Raw genomic sequence first — 24632 nt, 5'->3', positions numbered from 1 at the left:
CTTTTAGGATTTGAAATAGCTCAACTGGAATTCCATCACATCCACTAGCTTTGTTCGTAGTGATGCTTTCCAAGGCCCACTTGACCTCACATTCCAGGATGTCTGGCTCTAGGTGAGTGATCACACCATTGTGATTATCTGGGTCATGAAGATCTTTTTTGTACAGTTCGTCTGTGTATTCTTGCCACCTCTTCTTAATATCTTCTGCTTCTGTTAGGTCCATATCATTTCTGTCTTTTATCAAACCCATCTTTGCATGAAATGTTCCCTTGATATCTCTAGTTTTCTTGAAGAGATCTCTAGTCTTTCCCATTCTGTTGTTTTCCTCTATTTCTTTGCATTGATCACTGAGGAAGGCTTTCTTATCTCTCCTTGCTATTCTTTGGAACTCTGCATTCAAATGGGAATATCTTTCCTTTTCCCCTTTGCTTTTTTTGCTTCTCTTCTTTTCACAGCTATTTGTAAGGCCTCCTCAGACAACCATTTTGCCTTTTTTGCATTTCTTTTCCATGGGCATGGTCTTGATCCCTGTCTCCTGTACAATGTCACGAACCTCCGTCCACGGTTCACCAGGCTCTCTGTCTATCAGATCTAATCCCTTAAATCTATTTCTCACTTCCACTGTATAGTTATAAAGGATTTGATTTAGGTCATACCTGAATGGTCTAGTGGTTTTCCCTACTTTCTTCAGTAAGTCTGAATTTGGCAATAAGGAGTTCATGATCTGAGCCACAGTCAGCTCCTGGTCTTGTTTTTGCTGACTGTATATAGCTTCTCCATCTTTGGCTGCAAAGAATATAATCAATCTGATTTTGGTGTTGACCATCTGGTGATGTCCATGTGTAGAGTTTTCTCTTGTGTTGTTGGAAGAGGGTGTTTGCTATGACCAGTGAGTCCTTGGCAAAACTCTATTAGCCTTTGCCCTGCTTCATTCCATGCTCCAAGGCCAAATTTCTCTGTTACTCCAGGTGTTTCTTGACTTCCTACTTTTGCATTCCAGTCCCCTATAATGAAAAGAACATCTTTTTTGGTGTTAGTTCTAAAAGGTCTTGTAGGTTTTCATAGAACCGTTCAACTTCAGCTTCGTCAGCGTTACTGGTTGGGGTATAGGCTTGGATTACCGTGCTATGGAATGGTTTGCCTTGGAAATGAACAGAGATCATTCTGTCGTTTTTGAGACTGCATCCAAGTACTGCATTTTGGACTTTTTTGTTGACCATGATGGCTACTCCATTTCTTCTAAGGGATTCCTGCCCACAGTATTAGATATAATGGTCAACTGAGTTAAATTCACCCATTCCAGTCCATTTTAGTTCACTGATTCCTAGAATGTCGACATTCACTCTTGCCATCTCCTGTTTGACCACTTCCAATTTGCCTTGATTCATGCACCTAACATTGCAGGTTCCTATGCAATATTGCTCTTTACAGCATCAGACCTTGCTTCTATCACCAGTCCCATCCACAACTAGGTATTGTTTTTGCTTTGGCTCAATCCCTTCATTCTTTCTGGAGTTATTTCTCCACTGATCTCCAGTAGCATATTTGGCACCTACTGACCTGGGGAGTTCCTCTTTCAGTATCCTATCATTTTGCCTTTACATACTGCTCATGGGGTTCTCAAGGCAAGAATACTGAAGTAGTTTGCCATTCCCTTCTCCAGTGGACCACATTCTGTCAGACATCTCCACCATGACCTGACCGTCTTGGCTGGCCCCACACGGCATGGCTTAGTTTCATTGAGTTAGACATGACTGTGGTCCTGTGATCAAGTTGCCTAGTTTTCTGAGATTGCAGTTTTAGTATGTCTGCCTTCTGATGCCCTCTCTCACAACACCTACCGTCTTACTTGGGTTTCCCTTACCTTGGACGTGGGGTATCTCTTCACGGCTGCTCCAGCAAAGCACAGCCTCTGCTCCTTACCTTGGACGAGGGGTATCTTCTTACGGCCGCCCTCCTGACCTTGAACGTGGAGTAGCTCCTCTCAGCCCTCCTGCGCCCCACAGCAGCCCTCCTAAACCTGCGTATACACACCATCTAAACCTGTAACTAGCTGTGCCTATTGAGTTCACAGGGAGGGTCCAACTCTAATCCATTACAGGTGGATCACTCTAGGCTATCTGTAACCCTCACACTCTAAATAACAAGAGAAGCCTGGCTCCCACCACCTGGTTCCATTTGATTAAATCTAGTGCATTAGAGCAGTATCATGACTGTTAACAGGCACCAACGTGAGAAATTTATCAGCTGCAGCCTAGTCCTCATGCAGTTTCTCTTGTGCTTCATCTTACAGACGCCACTCATTTCCAAGGTCATCTTCCCCTCAATTCCTTCCATGAGGTTGTTTCATACATTTATAATATGGTTGTTTCGTTGTTCTGTGTTCCATCCATGTATTCCAGCTCCTGATGTGATTTTTTTAAATGTGCATAAAGATTCACTCTTTGTGCTGTAATGTCCTGTGGATTTTGACAAATGAATATCATCATACCCCCACCCTCTGAACAGTTTCACTGTCCTAGAAATCCTGTGCTTTACCTATTCAACCACCATCACCTTGAGCCTCGGGAACCACTGATTTTTTTTTCTTTGACCTTTTTCTTTAATTTTATATTGGAGCATAATTGATTAACAATGCTGTGAGTTTCAGGTGTACGGCAAAACGATTCAGTTATACAGAAAAATGTATTATTCTTTTTCAAATTGTTTCCCTATTTAGGTTGTTTCATAACAATTGAGTAGGATTCCCTAGTCTATACAGTGGGTTTGTTGGTTATCCATTTTACTGACTGCTTTTGATGGGGACCATTTTTAAAATTCTTTATTGGATTCCTCACAATATTGCTTCTGTTTTATGTTTTGGTTTTTTGGTCATGGGGCATGTGGGATCTTGGCTGCCTGATCAGGGATCAAACCTGCACCGCCTGCTTTGGAAGGTAGCATCTTACCCACAGGACCACCAGGGAAGCCCCTGGTTATCCATTTTAAACACAGCAGGGTGAACATGTTAATCCCACACTCCCTAACTTTCCTTCCTCCTCCCCACGGATTTTCTTAGCATCTCCAGTTTTGCCGTCTCTAAAATGTCTTATAATTAGAATCATAAAATAGACAGTATTTTCAGACTGGCTTATTTCATCTAGCACCCGTGGTTTTTGTGGCTTGGTAGCTCATTTCTTTTTATCACTGAATTACATTCCATTATATCAAATTACAATTTGTTTACACATTTACTTACGGATAGACACTCTGGTTGTTTGAGTTTTGGCCATTATAAACATAGCTGCTATAAACATTTGTGTTTTTGTATGGACATAAGTTTTAGTAAGTAGGGTGAATACCTAAGAGCATGACTGCAGGGTCATATAGTGAAAAGCACTATTAGTATTAGCCATTTACATTTATTGTGCTCACTGTTTAGATTCTAGCACCTTACTTTGGACTTTCTATGGTTCTGCCTTTTCTTTTTATTCTTCAGTCTATTCTTTTACTGAATTAACTGAGCACCCTCAGACACACTACTTTAAAATTATATACTTTAAAAAATTTTACTCTTACTTGAAGGTTTTTAACCACATTTTTGCCAACCTCTTGAATACTTTTTAAGGATCTAAGAACATTTACACTCCAATGAAGTCCCCTTCAATTTCTGTGCTAATTTGCCCTATTTTTCAGTTCCATTTCATCTTAATGTCGTAAACAAGACATCATTTGTATTGTTTTATAAAGTTAATGCTCATTCAGATTTAACCATAAGTGTTTTTTTGGTCACTATGCTTTCCTGAATCTCAGAGCTTTCATCACTGTCCTTCTGCACAAAGTAAATCCTCTAAATTTCCTTTAGTGAAGTCTTTTGATGACATCTTCACTTCTAAAATAGTGCCTCATTAAATTATGTGGCAACCTGGCTGAAGGGGGATTTTAAGGGAGAATGGATACATGCATACATACGGCTGAGTCCCTTTTCTGTCCACACGAAACTATCATAACATTGTTAATTGGCTATACTCCAATATAAAAGTTTAAAAAATGGAGCCTCACCGGGTGTTAACAACTTAGTTGATAGTTTTTGTTGATGCATCTTTGTAGCCCACAGACACTATCACAGTCTTCTGGCTTTCGCTGATGCTGCTGAGAAGGCAGTGAGCCTTATTTTTGCTGTTTGTTACAGGTAATCTGACTTTTCCCACTGTGTTACAAATTTTTCTGATATTCTAGTTTCATTACATACATGAAGGTGTGGATTTACTTCATTTAACTCACTTGAAATTTGTATAGCTTTCTGCATCTGAGGGTTGATGTCTTTCATCAGTTCTGGAAATTCTACCTTCATCTTTCCAAATGTTACTTATTTCTAATGCTTTTTAAAATTCTAAGTGATGTGTTAGACATTCTCACCACTCCTCCACATCTCTTAATCTAACTTCTATTTCCACCTACTTGTCTCTGCGTGCTCCCTGTGGGGTAATTATTTGGCTTTGCTTTTCAGTTTATTAATTCTTTCTTCCATTAGTTATTTTTATAAGGGACTTACATAAGCAACCCTTCTTTATTCTTTTACTTACTTACAACTATTAAATGTGCTCACATTTTGGTCTTGAAAATTCTATTACTCTTAACTTCTTGCAGGATGATTGCACTCTCTTCTGCTGGGTTTCATCTGAGATGCCTTATTTGAGGCCTCCTGTGATTTATGACTCCCAGCTCATGTCCCTGTGGAGAGTATCTTGAGTACTAAATTAAAGCTGAGTTCTCATGTGCATATACAGTTGCTCTGACCTTGAACCCAGGGGCATTACAATGGGATCTGTTTAAGAATTTCACATGGGAAATGCTTAGATCACAGGTACCATGAGAACTCAAACCCATGGGAGGAAAGGTGTCTAAGTACTTCAGAGGGGGACTGTTTTCCTTTTCAACTAGTGCCAGTTCCCCCAACGCTGAAGCCCAGCTGTTTGCAAGGGGGCCTTCCCTGAAGGCTTATCTCCTGCTAACCCCCAAGCCCACCCTCAGAGGTGCTCGGTCACCAAGACTCGGCAGGAGCCCCGGGGGTACATGCACTGAGGGCTCGCTCGCCTCTCGCAGTTTTGTTAGAATGGGTTCCTTTCTTGACAGCTCAGCCACACATTTACCAACGTTACAGAAACAATTCTGAGTTATTGCCAGATGGGCGGTAGCTGTCCAGAGCATCTGGTCTTTTACAGGTGAAAGCGGAAGTCCTGGTCTGGTTCATGAAGCTCCTGAAGGGCGATGATGGCGATGACACAGAGGCCGGGAACAGATGCTGCTCTGCTTTGTTGAGCAGCCTGAAAGCGCGGAGCAGAGAGCTGGGACAGCTGTGGCTGTGACAGACAACGGGCAGGGGGCTTTAGCAGGACATGCATGAGAGGATGCTCTGCTTCTAAGAGAGGCCAAGGTGAAAGCGACTTCTTTCCCAGTAAGGAGTCCAGAGACAGCAGTTGGAGCCGGAATACACAGGCTCCACAACATCGTCAAAAATATCATGCATAATGCTCTGGCTCTGTACGCACGCCCTACAGCACAGGTCGGCTGCAGTCACATCTACAGCAGCTGCCCTTCCCAAGAAGTGTGCCCAGGACTCCCAGCCAACTTCTGCCCACCTCACTCTGGCAACCCGCAGCTCCAACGGAGGCTGGGAGCCTAATTCTTCAGCTGCTGGAGCGGAGTTGGAGAATCCTGGTCCTTGACAGGCAGGAAGCAGTCTCTGTTACCAAGCCCAACACTTATAGCCTGAGGCCCCACATCAAGGGAGAGACTGAGATAAGGCAATAATTTACTGGAACAAAGTCCTGAAAGAATGGGGGAGAAAATGGGGTCAAAAGTATAGAAGGACGGCTAGGCCCTGGAGGGCAGACCCATCTTCACTGGACACTGAATGCACAGAAGACAAGGCTGCTGCAGGGATGGGCAGTGAGAATGAGCCCAGGGAACTCCCAGCAGCTCGTGAGCGACAGGTCCCTTGTGCAGTCACCGAGCCGGGGCAGCGCGCAGAGGCAGAAAGCCAGAACCCCAGGCTAAAGTGAATATAAACATCAGGAACGTGACAGGCGAAACCCACCCGTGGAAAAGGTTGTGTTTGTTTATGAGTAACAAGTGGTTTCACAAGGAGGACAAAACCACTTTCACAGAGCATGTTTCTAAATTAGGCAACCCAGTCACAACACATTTGGCCCGACGTACTTGAAAACTGCATTGGCAAAACTGGGGCTGTTATGTAAGAAGAGTAAATTTAAAGCTGGAGGCAATAAATGGTGAAAACTGAGGCATTAGGGACAAAGGACCCCCTTCTAAGCCCTTTCTGCCTCTCACAAAGTGTCTGCTGCATCCAAGACGAGTTCCTTGAGACATTTCGGGAAGACGATGCCCCAGGAAGCCACCGTTTGGGCAATGTCAGGACAGGACATAAATTTAGGTTTGCAATGAGGTAGTTGTGTACATCCTAACTGTATCCTTTTTCTTCTCAACAAAATAAGGAAAACTAGGAAAAATCAACTGTATCTGATTACAGTCGGCTTCCCAGGTGGCTCAGCAGTAAAGAGCCCACCTGCCAATGCACGGCAGACATGGCACACAGGTTGGAAGGCTGCATCGGAAAGATCCCCTGGAGGAGGAAATGGCAACCCACTCCAGTATTCTTGCCTGGAGGATCCCATGGACAGAGAAGCCTGGTGGGCTACCATCCACGGGTCACAGAGTCGGACCCAACTCAGCAAAGCACAGCATAGCAGATGGGTTCCACATCTGCGGATCCAACAAACCATGGACTGATGATGTGGAGAGCCAGCTGAGAGGACCTGAGGATCTGCAGACACCCCATGGGGCCCTCGAACCAACTACCACGGATGCCAAGGGGTGAGTCTATAGTCTTACTATGTTATTTCTCCCAAACTACTTACCACCCCAACTTCCTGAAAACGTTTCTCACCAATATCACTATAGAGAGGGTTATCCAGCACCTGTTCAACACCCCTTACCCATAACTGTTCCCTCCCAACACCAGGAGACAGACTGCCGAGATCTTTCTTGCCGGTTTTCCCTGGTCATTGTATGTTTCTGCTGTGGAACGAGACAAACTCAATGCTTCAGAGCCAAGTACATCATCTACATCACATCACAAATGCTCCAAATGAAACAGGAGTTAATGGTAAAGAATACAGGGAAGTCTCCCAGAAGTAACCAACCTGTAGAAATTTGCAGCTTAGGTTCAAAATTACAATTCTAATATTAGGACAAAGAAGCTGTTCTTTCTCTGCATTTTTAAGTCAAGTTCAGTCAGCACGACTAAACAGCTCTCGGGGTCTGGGAGCTGTATGTCCAGACAGGGATCATGAACCAAGTCACCTGAGCCTTTGAGCACAAACTCAACACCTTAATCTGGCATGGAGGAAAGATGTCACGAGAACAACTATCAAAGTGGCACAGCATATGTTGAGGACGACACCCTGAACGGGCCCCTCAGGGGAACAAGGCCTGCCGCTGGTTCTGGTAGACGCAGCCTCACATGCTCACACACACCTCTCCCCCCTGGGGACGCATAAGCACCACAGCTCTTGACCAACATGGCACTCACACCTTCACCACTGCATTTCACTCTGCTGTCAGCCAACAACAGAAAATCTAAGCCATGCGACCAGCAGATGAGTGACAGGACTGACCAAGCTTATTTCTAGCCTGCAATTAAAGTCTCATGAGAAATCCTTCAAGGAAGACTGTGACACAGGGTATGTTTCCATCAGAAGTGCTGGCTCTCATGTGAACAGAAGAACAAAGTCACTAATGCAGACACTTCTGCCTTTTCTCTCTGAATGACAGCAAAAATAAACAACAACAATCTGAAGGAGCTCTGTGCCCTCTCTGATCACATTCTCTAAAGATTCAAACCAGGAGTTGTTACTATGTGTAGTGAGCACTACATTACTCAACACAGGTATAAGGGGATAACAGTCCCCCTGATTATTCTGTTAATGTCAATTTGACACGAAGTGGTAAATGCTAAGAGGATTCTGGTTCAGAAACTTTTTATGTTTTTTACTGACTGATTGAGATACACTTTGTCTACCTCTGTGTGTGCTTATACCTATTTATTTCCAAAAAAGAGTTTCAGGTGACACCTTTTTATGGTAATTGAGATTAGCTCACATCTCAACAGCCTGAAAACAAAAAATTATCTTAACTAGAAAAATTATTTGATCCCAAATGGCAGTAAATTGGAATCTTTTAGTTTGATAAGCCTAATCTTTTAGGCTTTGATAAGACAGTACTTCACAAAAATTATTGCCTATTTCTTCTAAACAGGATAAATACTAAGACTTCTTTCTATCAATCATCCCTTTGAGTTAATAATCCTGTTGCTAGCTCTACAAAAGAATAAAAACAAATAATATAAATGCAAAGCTTAGCTTGCCATTTTCCACTGTATAATTTATTCACATTGTTAAAAAAAAACAAAAAACCTCTGTATTTCTTTTTGAACAGTTTTATGTGAACGAATAGTCTTACAGCTGACCTAAAATATAAGCGAGGAAAACACAGACATCAGCCAAACTAATATCTGGCTTTTATTTTTTTCTTAAGGAAATACTATTAATTTAAAAAGAGAGTTCCCAGAAATTTAAAAGGATTCCCAGCAATGATTATTTCTTAGATCTATGAGATTCAGAACATAATATAAAAGACTAAAAAAACCACAGTATACGTTCCTACTTTTTCCTTTTTTAAAAAAAGTTCAGACGCTGTATCACATCGAGAAAGTTCAGCTGGTTGCCAGGGCCACGGCCTCAGTCATCCTCGGAATCGCTGTCCCTCCTGGCGGGGACGGAGCACCGCACCGCGGATAGCAGCACGTCTTCCACGGGCTTCCTGGGGTTCTCCTCCAGGCTCGTCTTGATGGCTCCAGACTCAGACAACTTCCACTCCAACTCTGCATGATAAAGAAAAAGCAAATTGCCTAAGACTCAGCCTGAGTGGGAAACCTCAAGCCACTGTGTTTTTCTAAGCAGAAACTATGACCATCCACACGTGATGACAATTTGAGGGTCATAATTATAAGGTACCTGGAAGAAAGGGAAAAAAAAAAATCAGACCCTTAAGAAAACAAAATACCTGCAAAAACTTCTCATAAAATGAGATGAAATGAAATATTACATACATTTGAACCTCCAGGATAACTAATCAAAAAACCAAGGACTAAACCTATCTCCTCACAGCTACCTTCTTGGCTTGCAGAATGTCCCAGGAAAGAAATCAGCATGAAATATACGAAGAAAATACTTTTCACAGTCTTGCTGGCAATGTAATTATTAAATCCAATTTTATTTAGCTAAAGGAAATTCTTAAACCTCATGTCCAATATCTCAACCTATTAAGAGTCAAAGGCTCAATGTATGATGACATGCTAGGATTGATACATTTGTTCCAAGTAGTAATAATTCTTAAAAGTGTCAGGAGAAAAAAAAGAATCAGTGATTAAAGGATTAGCTCCTATACTTTACCCTCTTATTATCAGTGAAAATCCATATTGGTGTGAGACACTGTGAAGCAAAATCAAGTGATATATTTTTCTTTTTTTTTTTTTTTTTTTTAAAAATCAAGTGATATATTTTTCTACCCAGGCAGGAGAGACTGTCAGAAAGATTCTACACCAAACAGTCTAGTTTAAACTGATGCTCTACTAATTAGGAAACTTCTATTCTAATCCGAAAACCAGGGACTTCCCTGGTGGTCTAGTGGTTAAGATAGCACACTCCCAATGCAAGGGGCCTGGGTACAATTCCCAGTCAGTGAACTAGACCTTGAATGCTACAACTAAGATCCAGTGCAACCCAATAAATTTTTTTAAAAATCTGAAAACCAATTTTACTGAAATTGCATTAATTCAAAGTGTTCCACGGAGATGAACAGCATCAGTATTTTCAGCTCTAGGTATCTTGGTTCAATGACCAAGAAAATTCAATAAATTTCTCAAAAAAAATTCTTAGGATTTCTGATTCTTAAGGATGTATTTAGACTCACATGTACATGCATATGCATAAGTTAATGTACTTAATAAAGAATGTACTTAGTAAAAAATCTGCCAGCAATGCAGGAGACCCAGGTTTGATCCCTGAGTTGGGAAGATCCCCTGGAGGAGGGAATGGCAACCCACTCCAGTATTCTTGCCTGGAGAATTCCATGGAGCCTGGCCTACAAATGAGACTTTTTCTAGAAACAAAGACTATAATTATTATTGTACACCTCTCTCCCCCCACTAATGGTATGTTCAAAGATCAAAATAAGAGGCAAAACACATAGTTTGAAATATCATATGTCTTTGAACACTGGAATAAAGCAAAACTGATATAATATATATATGCATCCATGTATCTGTTTACATGTTTCCCAGTTGAATATCTTATATAGTTATATAAAGTAGATATAACACATGTTTTTAAAGGCTACTAACTAAAGCATATCACTGCACTAAAGAAATAAAGAATCTGACCTAGTAGGAAGCTCGCAGGCCTCAGCTTCTCTCCCACATATTATCTGTGCATATGTACTTTAATACTTCCTATTTCACAAGTAGAAAAAAATAAAAGATATATCCTTTAGGAGTTAAGAGGCAGAATTAAATAAACTTTTCATTTAAAAGTTTCCTTTCAACTGAAAAAATATTTTTATAGAGATTTATATATGTATAAATTTACACGTATTTATGTATCTTACATATAAACATGTCACTAATATGTTCGGGTGAATTAAATAAGTGAATGATGTGATCTTGAGTTATAATTAAAGAACAAACATATTCAACTGTAGGGACAAATAAAACAGCACAGACAATATATTAAATATTCTAAAATCCATTTTGCCCTCTTTTAACTGAAAGTCCAGTTGTAACTGTTCCCAGTGACTCATCTAAGATGGCAGATTCAATGTTCTTCCCTTTCCACACTCACTCACAGGGGACAAAGGTGACTCTGTGACAAGTCATCTCACCTGTGTCTAGGAAACAAGCGCCCTTAACGACAGGCACACTCCCTCCCCACCCCTCACGTGCACCTCAGAGTCCTTACCGTCCAGTGTCAGGCTCATGCCACCAAACACCAGAGGGCCGATGAACTGGGCCTTGATGTCACCTTCGAGGTACACAAATATCGTGGGCAGATTCCTATCAGGGTAATTGGGGATGCAGGTGGTTGAAATGGCTTTGATAAACTTGACATCAGGAAATTTCCTGGCAAGTGCACTGAAGTGCTGATTTATCAGAGCACAGAGGGGAATCCTGTGAAATAAAGAGAAGCAACTGTGAGTTTGTGTCTGCATATAGTAAACCTCAACCGCCCTTGTGCCCCACAGAAAACCCCACGACAACTTCACAAGTGCTTCTGCTACTCCAGCCAAGATGAACAAAAGGTTTCTAAAAACTTTCTAATAGGTTTGGGCAAAGTGTTCAAAAGCCAAAGTCCAATTTAATCTGACCAAGTAAGTCAGAAAAGCAGCTCCATTGTAAAAGATAATTGTCTTGTTTTTCTAAAGGAGAGAACATCCAAGGCTTAGAATGTATGATTCAGAATGCGCCTACTGCTTGAAAGAAGCTCCACAAGCACTTGACTCCACATGGTGGGAGCAAAACTGAAGGTGAGGCGCTAGGGGCTCTCTGCATCACTCGCCATGGACAATGCTCACAAAGGTCACCAGCGCCGTCAAGGAGAGTGACTCACGACATGGAGTCGTGAAACGCTGGAGTTTTTTCAGAGGGACAAGTGACTGAGGAATTCATTTACAATTAAAAAAAAAAAAATCTGTTGTGCTACAATTTAATAAAGGCATTCGTATTAGCCACAAATATTAATCTGAAAGTCTTAAGACAAAAATTAGACAATAACATTTGGGCAAATCTGCAACAAAAACACATAAAGCATTAATTTAAAAAAAAAAAACCCTCTGGTGTAAAGTAAGCCTGAGATGTTCAAGACATAAATTCAAATGAATATTTAAAGACAGGCATCAGGGCTTCCCAGGTGGCTCAGAGGTAAAGAACACCCCTGACAAAGCAGGAGACACAGGACGTGCAGGTCTGGTCCCTGGGTCGGGAAGACCCCCTGGAGAAGGAAATGCCAGCCCACTGCAGTACTCTTGCAAGTACTTGGAAGTCCCACGGACAGAGGAGCCTGTAGGCTACACCCCACGGGGTCACAGTCAGACACGCCTGAGTGAGTGAGCACGCGCGTGCACATCAGACAGCTCACCCTTGCTTGTAAAGGTGCAGGATGACCCACAGGCCCTCACCAGCTTTCGTAACTTCCTGAACATAATCCTCTCCCGAGATTTCCAAAACCTCTCCAAATTTATTCTTCAGCTGGGTTGCTTTCCACTCGGCCAGTCTTTGCTGCCTGCACGACAGGAGGAGGAGAGACATCTTACACACATGCGTTCGCACACACCCCTTTCACACGGCAAACTCTGTAAAGGTCCAGGCTTACTTACTTATGTGCCAGGTTTATCTCAAAGGACATACATTATAGTGCCACATGAAAAACCAAGCAGCCCTCTGGGTGGCACTAACCTGTACATTTCAATTGCACGTTCGTCTTCCTCATTAAATTCGTCTTCGTTATCCTCCAGTTCTTCCAAAGTCATGTCTTCATATGTTTTCACTGAATGTCATTGAGTTGGTGAAAAACCAAAAATGTAAAAGATGAATGAAAATGCATTTTGGGTCTTTTCTCCTAAAGGAGTGCATGCAATACCAAAAGGCCCCTAGCCCATGAAAACCAAAATAAAAAGTAGTTAAGGTGTTACACTAGTGGTAAAGAACTTGTCTGCCAATGCAGGATGTTTAGAGATCCAAGTTCAATCCCTAGGTCGGGAAGACCCCCTGGAGAAGGGCATGGCAACCCACTCCAGTATTCTTGCCTGGAGAATCCCATGAACAGAGAAGCCTGGTGGGCTACACGTCCATAGGGTCACAAACAGTCAGACATGACTGAAGTGACTTAGCATGCATGCACACATCCAAAGTGTTACACAGTAATGAAGAAGGGGAGAGCATTTTTAAAAGATAGGACTGTGTTGATATCAGCCAGACTGGCTCTCTTATCTTCACACAACAATAAGGATACAAACAGGAAGTTTCCCAAGTTTATAAAAGGAAAGAGGTATATTAGCCTGAGCTCAAGTAGCCTGATCTGCAAGTACTGATGCTCGGAGACAGGTGATTAACAGTTCTCATGCCTCCACGAAGGTGGGAGGATACCCTCTGGAGTCCTCCCCAGCACACCTTTGCTAGAGGTCAAGGGATTATCACCTGTCTTCTCTTGTGACTGGTAGGCAGCTCTCTCTTCTATTTTTATCAATGGCTGTAAAAATCTGTATTTTGTTTATATTGCCATAAAGACTCTTGCTTCTTGACATCCAGTCAGGTTTTTGTTCCCTGACCCGACTCTGTCATGACCCAAACCTGCTCTTACCAAAGTCAGTAATGACGTCTTTTCTCAACTGATGAGCATATTTGGCCTAATCCATCACTACCTCCTCTCTCAAAGTCCATCTTCCTCTGGCCTCTTTTCCTCCTCCCTCCTGGGAGCCCCTCCCCTGGACCCTCTGTTGACTGGACTCCTTTCCTTCCTCACCTATCCCCGCTCCCTTGGTGACTGCATCTCACAGCTTTAAAACCCACCGACATGCTGACAACTCCCAAATGTAGGCCTCTAGCCCTTATTTCTGATTTAGAAAGCATTCCCAACTGCTCACCTACCATCTGTATTTGTCTAATAAGAAACCTCAAAGTGACTAGGTCCTAAATCGAGCTCCTGACCTTCACCTCCAAACCTGCTCCTGCCCAAGCCTTCCTCACCTCAGGCGGTGACTCCATCTCTCTGGCCACTCAAACCCAGAGCCTGGCAGTCATCTTTGCCTTACTTGCTCTTACACCCATCACAGGATCTATAAGCAGACCCTGCCGACCCTACCTTCAAAATACACCCAGATCTGGCCACTTCCACCCACCACTCTGGTCCAAGCCAATGGCATCACTTGCCAAGTCGTTTCAACTGGTCTCCCCACTTCCTGCCCTGCCCCCACAGTCCGTACCCAGTAAGACAACAACAGGAAGGTGCTGTCAACACAGAGGACACGTCCCTCCTCTGTTCAAACCTCCAATGAGGTCCACCTCATTAGACATCGAAGCCAAGGTCCACACTAGAAGCTACAAGGTCCTAAACGTCTGACCCCTGGTTGTCCCTCTGAACCTCCTGCGTCTGTCTCCCAGTCCCACTGGCCTCCTGGCAGATCCTCCAACGTGCTTCCCACTTGCTCATTCACCTCCCTCAGGTCTGCTCAAATGTCACTCCCAGTGAGGCCCTCTCTGACGCTCTAGAATTACACCCACCCCTCCTCTGACCTTATACACTTATATGGCTTAGATGGTAAAGAATCCACTTGCAATGAGGGAGACCTGGGTTCGATCACTGAGTTGCGAAGATCCTCTGGAGAAGGGAATGGCTATGCACTCCAGTATTTTGCCTGGAGAATTCCAAGGACAGAGGAGCCTGCCAGACCCCAGTCCATGGGGTCACAAAGAGTTAGACATGACTAAGTGACTTTCACTTTCTCCTGCAACCCCTTCCTGCCTTATTTTCCTATATTTCACTCAGGTATCATTTGCTGTCTGTCTCCTCCCTTAGAATGTAAGCTCAAGAGGACAGGGTGTTTTGGCTGGCCCATGCACAGCTAAAGCCCCAGTGCCTAGAAAACACACGGCACACAGCAGTCCTTCCGTAACTGGACAGAATTTATTACATTAGCTAGATAAACACTGTGTCATAAATCCTCCTCTAAATCAGCCCTAACATGTCAACACGGGACAGAAGTCCTAGCCCCTGTGATCCACGGTTCTCAAACTTTAGCGTGAATCAGAAACTCTCTGAGGCACTGGCTTAACGTGGACATTCCTGGGCCTTACCCCCAGAGATTCTGATTCAGGAGGGACTGTGTGTTGTTGTGTTTTGTTTGTTTGCTTGTTTTTTTGACAAGCACCATGAGGGATTCCAACTCAAGTGGTATACCTACATGTGAGAAAGACCTCAGACCGCATACACTACAAGCATCTTATGTTTCCCCAAATCAAGCTATTTTAATATTCTCAATCAAACCACAAAGATAAAGCATATGCTCAGGGGACTACAAACAGTAAAAACCTCTAGGCAGATTTCCATGACATTAACCAAAGTGAATCACTGACCAGAAAGTGGAGACTCAGAAATATTTTCTCCAGGGTTATCATGTGCTGATCCGACACAGACAAGAAAGTGTGGAAATAGAGGGAGCCTCTGAAGTGCCCCCAGTTCCATGGCCCAGGAAGATGAAGCCAGAGATACCCTGCTGGAGGGCCCAGAGGCAGTATCCAGCCCAGCACTTCAATCCCTGCTCCCAACTCTCGCTCAGAGGATCCTTCTACTGAAGCAGTTAGAGGCTTGCCAAGTGTTTCCTAAGCAGAGAGACACAGAATCACAAACACAGGTAAGCTCACCAATGGACTGCTGGAGGATCCGCTGCTCCTCTTCTTCTGCCTCCTTCTCCAGATCTTTCAAGTCTTCCTTTGAGGGCAAGATGCCTTTTTTGCGTAAGATATCATTCCACTCGGTGTCTGCATTGGGGTCCTAGAGCAGATGGACCAAGGGTACCGTGAGGGCCAAGTCCACTGTGGAGGGCGCCATGTTGGGCAAGGGTTCAAATGGGAAAGTGGTAAGAAGGGGAATTCACACGAAATTATTCTGAGGTCTATTTCTGGGAATCTGTCAAAAGACACACAACTCGTGTTCCAATCTTCCTGTCTTAGGGTAAAAATCAGGCTATGATGTCCAGACTAACATCCATGCTGACACCAAGGCTCTGACCTGGCTTCCGGTCAGTTTTCATTAATGACTCGGAGTGCTTTCTTCAACAGATATTTATTAAGTACCTACTATATGTAAATGATTGTACTAGATGGTAGGGAAGCATAATGAATGCCAAAGTCACCAGTTTTACAGGCAAGAGAAAGAAATAGGCAATGAATAATTAAATATACAAAGAGCTAGATTATATGTTATGGCAAATGTAATAACCAGGCTGCTGAGCTAGACTTCCAGGGGGCATGCAGTCCACAGGATGGGCAGCAAAGATATTCTCTTAGAAGAGCTGACATTTAAATGTAACTGGAGGGTGAGAAGGAACCAAACAGAGGAGTGAAAATTTAGGAAATTACTTTCCAGGCAGAAGGACCAGCTTGGGCAAAGGGCCCAAGTGCAAGATACCGAGTATTCCAAAGCCCTGAGTGGCTGCAAGACAATCAGAAGGGAGAGAGCCTGACTGATTCCCTAAAGGCCAAGGCTAAGAGCAAGAGCTGAGACGCCATGGAGAAGTTCACAATAGCTGATGCTTACTGAGTCCTACATGCTGGGGACACCACAAAGTTCTTCACCTGTACATACCTAGTTAATCCTCACAAACTTGGGAGAGCCATGGTGTTAAGGAAGACACTCCCAGGCTGCAACAAGTCAAACTTACCAGGATCAACTATCAGAAAAAGAAATGCCAAGGTGGGCTCCTAGCTTCAGAACACAGCTGCCCAAACCCTGGTTTGGCATGTCTTGGCAGGTCTGGAATGTGAAACCAGGAAGCTGTGGAAAGGGCACTGGGATAACCAGTCTCTACCCCCAGTTCCCTGGCCAGTCCTGCTGAAATATCTCAAACAGAAACAAACAGAACCCGTTCCACAGGGTGGTCAGGAAGGCCTCTTAAGACACATTTTCGAGCAGGGGCTTGAAGGACAGAGAACACAAAGGAGGCCAGGGCAGCCCTGAGTTTCCCCTTCATCAGATACATTGCATTTGGAGATGATCATCCTCTCCAGCCCTGAATATTCATTGGAAGGACTGATGCTGAAGCTTCAGTCCTTTGGCCACCTGATGTGAAGAGCCCACTCACTGAAAAAGACCCTGATGCTGGGAAAGACTGAAGGCAGGAGGAGAAGGGGGCAATAGAGGATGAGATAGCTGGATGGCATAGACTCAAAGGACATGAGTCTGAGCAACCTCCAGAAGATGGTGAAGGACTGGAGAGCCTAGCCTGCTGCAGTCCATGGGGTTGCAAAGAGTCTGAAACATCTGAGAGACTGAACAGCAACAAACCTCTCACCCCCAGTCAAACCCACACTAACTCCATTTCCCTTCTGCCACTGAGACAGAGATGAGTTCATCAGGATTCTGGACCACAGGGAGATCTAGGAGACAGCAGAGTAATCTCTGGAGGAGGGTCCTTTAACAGTGACAAAACTGAATCAGAGATTTTCTCACACAAGCATCCATGTCCTCGATGTCTTCTTTTCACTTTTCCATGGGTTTTTAGTCAAGTTCCATTAGTAAATTCCTGATACAATAAAAGAACAAAACCGAGGGCTTTGGTTTTATCCATTTTAAAAGGGAAAGTATTAATAACTGGGCAGCGGGACCCTCAGGCTGGACTCCAGACCGGGGGCGCATCTCCACCTGTACACCAACACTGGGAGGCAGAGAGGGAAGGATGCTGTAACCGCTCACTCAGCTCTAGGCAGGGTCAAGAACACGGGTTATGTTAAGCGACCCCCTCAGGGCAGGACCCTCCAATTGTCCGAGCCTCAGCTTCCGCATCCGTGAAGGGGGTTCATAACACACCTGTTTAGGTGTTCGCTAAGAGTTAACAAGGAGGAAGCAACTCTGTCAGGTAAGATCCGGAGAGGCCTTCACAGGTTCAGGGTAGCCGACCTCACGGAGAACTACAGTCAAAGCTGAGATTCGGGGCTGGGACACACGGAGGGGAGCGGGCACGCCCAGCCCTGGAGCCCGCGGAACCACGCCCGCCCGTCCGCACTGCGCTTGCGCCAGCCTCGACTCGCGTGGCCACCCCGAGCCTGAGGCGCCCGGCACTTCCCACGGGCCCGGCAGGGACAGGCAGCCGCCCGCATGGACCAAGCCGGGCAAAACGAGCGGTCGCAGCCTCTAGGCATCGAGCCCCCTGCCCCACCCCCGGCTTGCTCACCTGCATTTTCCTTCAAATTGCTGAGGCCCTGCCGGCCACAGCCAACCGGCCCCTGAGCTCGCTACCGCGCACGCGCGCAGGCGCCACTCGCCTCCTCTCCCAGCCTGCCCTTCGCCCAGCCCTCCGGGAGAGAATAGGGCGGGGCCGGGGAGGCGAGTTCTCCTCTGAGGCTGCGCCAGGCGAGCGGCAGGACACGCCCACTCGTGTGACTCCGGGTTAATCCCGGCCGCTACTGAGCTGAACCTTATTAGGGCACATCTTCGGCCTCCTAACGGTGGGACAGAATCGGGGAGGTTCCCGGCGGCTAGGTGTCATCTCCAGGCACGGATCCGATGGTGTCGGAGCTCTCGGCCCAAGAAGTCAGAGATAGAAACCCGTTTCACTGATTCGTTGTTACGATTCAAAAGGAGGCAGGATTACCTGGAATTCACTAAGTGTCGCATAATGCGATTTGCCTGCTACGTACCAAACACTGTTCTAGGCTCTGCGGACGCGTCGGGAATCGCAACAAACGAAACCAGAAACTTGAACATCTCTTCACCTGGTTGAGCCCCAGGCGAACATATTCGCAAAGTGCTTAGCACGGGAGGCACTGAGTAGAAATATGCAAGTCTAAATTGAAAAATATGCAAGCCTGAGCTCAGACTCAGGCTTTTGTGTATGCAGCACTCCGAATTTGAGTGACCCTCCCTGGACCCCTGAGCTAGGGTGGTGACGTAGCAGACACAGATAACGCAGACCAACAAACGTGTAGGGTAGGCGGCCTCCCAAGTTTGGCTACATTATAAACACCTCAGTGGTGTCCCGCTCTTTGCAACCCCATGGACTGCAGCAGGCCAGGCTTCCCTGTCCTTCACTATCTGTGAGCCTTCTAAAAATGCAGCTACCCTGGGGTCCCATCCCCAAATTAAATTTATAGCCATGGGACCTGGAACTAATATTTTCTTTTTTAAATTTTTTTTGGAGTATAGTTCATTTATAATGTTGTTTGCTTTTTGCTGTAAAGCAAAGTGAATCAGTTACGCGTATATTCACTGTTTATAGATTCTTTTCCCATGTAAGCCATTACGGAGTATTAGTAGAGGTCCCCGTGCTGTATGTTAGGTCCTTATTTGTTGTCTGTTTTATACATGACATGATATTTTAGTCACTAAGTTGTGTCTGACTCTTTTGCAACCCCATGGACTGGAGCCTGCCAGGATCCTCTGTCCATGGGATTTTTTAGGCAAGAATACTGGAGTAGGTTGCCATTTTCTTTTCCAGGGGATCTTCCTGACCCCTTGATAAATGATGAACAGACTTAATAAAACAGAGAGACCAATTCTAAAATTAAGCGTATCTTATGGATTTCCTAACAGTCAAGTACTAGAGAAGTCCCTTCCATCATGTAGACCAAGTGCCCATGGATAGGAATATACCAAGAATCTGCATTTTTAAAAAAATGTGACTCACACCTAAACTTACTTCACATAGGATTATCCTGTAACATGTGACCACAAAGGATATTACCATTCCTTGGTACAGGTATTTTCTGAGCAAAATGCCTAGTATGAATGACTCCTGCTCAAACTGCTGCAAAAGCTTCAATTGGCATCAAAACATGGTGACTGTGAGTTTTTGCCTTATAGGACCCTGGATATAGGAATGATGTCTTTAGTCAATTGTTCTTTCTCATCCTAGAAGAAGAAGATAAATAGATTCACATCATCAGATAATCTCAGAATTTCCTCTTTTCAAAGACAAAGGCCCGAATATGAAGATTCAGCTGAGTGGTTAAAAGAGCAATTTCAATGAGCTATCATTAAAATTGGGACTCCACAGCTACTGCCAAATAATCTGAAATTTCATCTTCCAAACTTTATTGTTATTTGATCTTCAGGTAGCCACCATCCCAAGACTGGCTTGTGTGTGATTTCTCAGTGAAAAACTGCACTCAATTCCCCTTCTTTTCCTTGCTTTTCATTTTCTGCTTGTGTGTGCTGTGTGCTTAGTCACTAAGGCATATCCAACTCTTGGTGACCCTCCCCACCTCCCCCGACTGTAACCCTCCAGGCTTCTCTGTCCATGGGATTCTCCAGGCAAGAATACTGAAGTGAGTTGCCATTCCCATCTCCAGCAGATCTTCCTGACCCAGGGATCAAACCCGCATCGCCAGCATCTCCTGCATTGACAGGCGGATTCTTTACCACTGAGCCACCTAGGAAGCCATCCTTTTTCTTAAAAAAGAAAGGAAAATGATCAGAGGAGATGATTGCATGGCTGCCAGCTTCTGTCAGTTGTGAGACTGGTCGGAAGGTCAGATGATTTAGAGATGGTACACACAGGAAAAACTAGGTGCTGAGATGATGTCTGCAGTGAAAACATTTAGAAGTTTTTGGAACCTTGAGGATTATTGACCCCAGGGAGGCATACGTTGTGAAAGAAACTTTTGGAGGAAATTCTGGTAACCATGACCATGATCAGGGGAAGAGCTGTCTTCCCGGAAAGCTATAGATATTCATTTTCAGGAGCAATTTTCCAGAGAAAGGCGCAAAATGCAGAGATAGAACGGCTTTTTAAAAAAGTCATTCATTATTAGAGAAATACAAATCAAAACTACAATGAGGTATCAGCTCATACGAGTCAGAATGGCCATCATCAAAAAAATCTACAAACAATAAATGGTGGAGAGGGTGTGGAGCAAAGGGAAGCCTCGTACATTGTTGGTAGGAATGTAAATTGGTAACACCCACTATGGAGAACTGTATGGAAGTTCCTTTGAAAACTAAAAACAGAGCTACCATATGATCCAGCAATCCCATTCCTGGGCATATATCCAGAGAAAATCATAATTTGGAAATATACATGAACTTCAGTGTTCATAGCAGCACTATTTACAATAGCCAGAACATAGAAGCAACCTAAATGTCCCAGAGGAATGGATAAAGAAGATGCCATACATATATACAGTAGAATATTACTCACCATAAAAAAGAATGAAATAATGACATTACAGCAACATGAATGGACCTCGAGATTATTACCCTGAGTGAAATAAGTCAGACAAACAAATATTATCTGATATTGCTTACATGTGAAATATAAAAAAGGGTACCAATGAACTTATCTATGAAACAGAATCAGAGTTACTTATGGTTACCAAGTAAAAAAGAAACTTATGGTTACCAAGGGGTAAGACGGGGAGGGATAAATTGGGAGATTGAAACTGACATAGAATAGTTTTTGGTAGAACTTAGTATTTCAGCTTCAGGTTTCATAAGGAGTATTCACCAATCTTGGTGTAAATAAAAATTCCATGCAGAGTGTTAAAAATGCAGATTCCAAGTTCCACGCTCAGAGATTCTGGTTCTGTGGGTGTGGGGTAGAGATCAACAATCTGCCTCTTGGATAACTCTTTCACACGATTGTCCTTAGATCACATTTTGTGACACCTGACTTCAGTGTTTCATTGGAGTTCCACATGGCCTTGAAGAATGACAGTCACGATGATGATCATAAGCACTCAATAATGTAAGGTAGAATTTAACTTGTATGCAGAATACATCATGCAAAATGCCAGGCTGGATGAAGCACAAGCTGGAATCAAGATTGCTGGGAGAAATATCAATAACCTCAGATACACAGATGACACCACCCTTATGGCAGAAATCGAAGACTGAAGAGCCTCTTGATGAAAGTGAAAGAGGAGAGTAAAAAAAGTTGGCTTAAAACTCAACTTCCAAAAAATTAAGATCAGGGCATCCCGTCCATCACTTCAGGGCAAATAGATAGGGAAACAATGGGAAGAGTGACAAACTTTATTTTGAGGGGCTCCAAAATCCCTGCAGGTGATGACTACAGCCATGAAATTAAAAAATGCTTGCTCCTGGGTAAAGTTATGACCAACCTCGATGGCGTATTAAAAAGCAGAGACAAAAAAAAAAAAAAAAGCAAAAAAATAAATAAATAAACAAAAAAATAACAAGCAGAGACATCACTTGCCAACAAAGGTCCATCTAGTCAAAGCTATGGTTTTTTCAGCAGTCATGTATGGATGTAAGAGTTGGACTATAAAGAAAGCTGAGCATGGAAGAATTGATGCTTTTGAACTGTGTTGTTGCAGAAGACTCTTGAGAGTCTCTTGGACTGCAATGTGATCCAACCAGTCAATCCTAGAGGAAATCAACCCTGAATATTTGTTGGAAAGACTGAAGGATGAAGGTGAAACTCCAGTACTTTGGCCACCTGATGCAAAGAACTGACACGTTTGAAAAGACCTTGATGCTGGGAAAGATTGAAGGCAGGAGGAGAAGGGGACGACAGAGGATGAGATGGTTGGATGGCATCACCGACTCAATGGACATGAGTTTGAGCAAGCCCTGGGAATTGGTGATGGACATGGAAGCCTGGCGTGCTGCAGTCCATGGGGTCTCAAAGAGTCTGACACAACTGAGTGACTGAACTGAATTGATGATAGACTGTGTGGATCATAATAAACTGTGGGGAAACTCTTAAAGAGATGTGAATACCAGACCATTACCTGTCTCCTGAGAAACCGGTATGTGGGTCAAGAAGCAACAGTTAGAATCCTATGGGACAACTGATCGGTTCAAGATTGAGAAAGGAGTACAACTGCGCTGTCTGCTGTCACCCTGTTTGTCTAATCCATATGCTGAGCACACCATGAGAAATGCCAGTCTGGATGAGTTATAAGCTGGAATCAAGATAGGTGGGAGAAACATCAACAATCTCAGATGTGCAAATCATACCACTCTAATGTCAGAAAGCAAAGAGGAACTAAAGAGCCTCTTGATGAGGGTGATGGGGGAGAGTGAAAGAGCTGGCTTAAAACTAATATCAAAAAGACTAAGATCATGGTATCTGCACACATTCAGTTCAGTTCAGTCACTCAGTCATGTCCAACTCTTTGCGACCCCATGAATCTCAGCACACCAGGCCTCCCTGTCCATCACCAACACCCAGAGTTTACTCAAACTCATGTCCATCGAGTCGGTGATGCCATCCAGCCATCTCATCCTCTGTCGTCCCCTTCTCCTCCTGCCCCCAACCCCTCCCAGCATCAGGGTCTTTTCCAATGAGTCAACTCTTTGCATGAGGTGGCCAAAGTATTGGAGTTTCAGCTTCAGCATCAGTCCTTCCAATGAACACCCAGGACTGATCTCCTTTAGGATGGACTCCTTGGATCACCTTGCAGTCCAAGGGACTCTCAAGAGTCTTCTCCAACACCACAGTTCAAAAGGATCAATTTTTCAGCCCTCAGCTTTCTTCACCACCCAACTCTCACATCCATACATGACCACTGGAAAAACCATAGCCTTGACCAGATGGACCTTTGTTGACACAGTAATGTCTCTGCTTTTTAATATGCTATCTAGGTTGGTCATAACTTTCCTTCCAAGGAGTAAGCGTCTTTTAATTTCATGGCCGCAATCACCATCTGCAGGGATTTGGAGCCCCCAAAAATAAAGTCTGATGCTGTTTCCACTGTCTCCCCATCTATTTCCCATGAAGCGATGGGACCAGATGCCATGATCTTACTTTTCTGAATGTTAAGCTTTAAGTCAACTTTTTCACTCTCCTCTTTCACTTTCATCAAGAGGCTTTTTAGTTCCTCTTCACTTTCTGCCATAAGGGTGGTGTCACCTGCATATCTGAGCCCATTGATATTTCTCCCGGCAATCTTGATTCCAACTTGTGCTTCTTCCAGCCCAGCATTTCTCATGATGTACTCTGCATATAAGGTAAATAAGCAGGGTGGCAATATACAGCCTTGACATACTCCTTTCCTATTTGGAACCAGTCTGTTTTTGCATGTCCAGTTCTAACTGTTGCTTCCTGACCTGCATATAGGTTTTTAAGAAGCATTACCTAATGGCAAATAGAGGGGGAAAAGGTGGAAGTAGTAACATATTTCCTCTTCTTGAACTCTAAAATCACTGGGATGGTGACTGCAGCCATGAAATCAGAAGACATTTGCTTCTTGGCAGGAAAGCTCTGACCAACCTAGACAGGATGTTGAAAGGAAAGTCATTACTCTGCCAACAAAGGTCAAGGTTATAGTCTTCCCAGTGGTCACATTCAGTTGTGAGAGCTGGACCATAAAGAAGGCAGAGATCCTAAGAAATGATGCCTTCAAGCTGTGGTGCTGGAGAAGACTCATGAAAGTCCTTTGGACAGCAAGGAGATCAAACCAGTCAATCTTAAGGGACATCAACCCTGAAGTTTTTAGTATATTTGTAATGTTGTGTAACTATCACCACCATCCAGTTCCAGAACATTTTTATCTCCCCAGAAAACGCCACACCTGTTAGCACTCATTCCCCACCCATCCTTTTTCTCAGACCCTAGAAAACATTAATCTACTTTCTGTCTTAGTGGATTTTCCTATTCTGGACGTTTTATGTAAATGGAATCATACATATGTAGCTTTTTATGTCTGGGCTCTTTCACTTAGCATGTAATGTTTCAAGGTTCATCTGTGTTGTAGCATGTATCACCACTTCATTCCTTTTCATGGCTGAATAAAATTCCATCATATAGATATATTACCTTTCGTTTACTGATTCACCAGT

The 24632-nt window shown here is 43.8% G+C and overlaps 1 protein-coding gene across 2 annotated transcripts; it reads right to left on the bottom strand.

Moving 5' to 3' along the window:
- Nucleotides 1-8481: 8481 nt before the first annotated feature.
- PDCL3 (phosducin like 3) lies at nt 8482-18182 on the bottom strand. Of its 2 annotated transcripts, XM_070474984.1 has the most exons (7): nt 18061-18182; nt 17340-17412; nt 15533-15662; nt 12569-12659; nt 12252-12395; nt 11076-11284; nt 8482-8941 (listed from the first exon to the last, which is right to left on the bottom strand). In XM_070474984.1, the coding sequence occupies exons 2-7, from the start codon at nt 17349-17351 to the stop codon at nt 8799-8801; spliced, it is 729 nt and encodes a 242-aa protein (XP_070331085.1). In that variant the 5' UTR covers nt 17352-17412; nt 18061-18182; the 3' UTR covers nt 8482-8798. The 2 variants fall into 2 exon arrangements, with proteins under 2 accessions (XP_070331085.1, XP_070331089.1); XM_070474988.1 differs by lacking the exon at nt 17340-17412 and having other exon boundaries at nt 18061-18179.
- Nucleotides 18183-24632: the final 6450 nt, after the last annotated feature.

This window comes from Odocoileus virginianus, chromosome 2 (genome assembly GCF_023699985.2).
Source record: "Odocoileus virginianus isolate 20LAN1187 ecotype Illinois chromosome 2, Ovbor_1.2, whole genome shotgun sequence".
Classification (NCBI taxonomy): Eukaryota; Metazoa; Chordata; class Mammalia; order Artiodactyla; family Cervidae; genus Odocoileus; species Odocoileus virginianus.
This window is presented reverse-complemented; position numbering and strand designations above follow the sequence as displayed.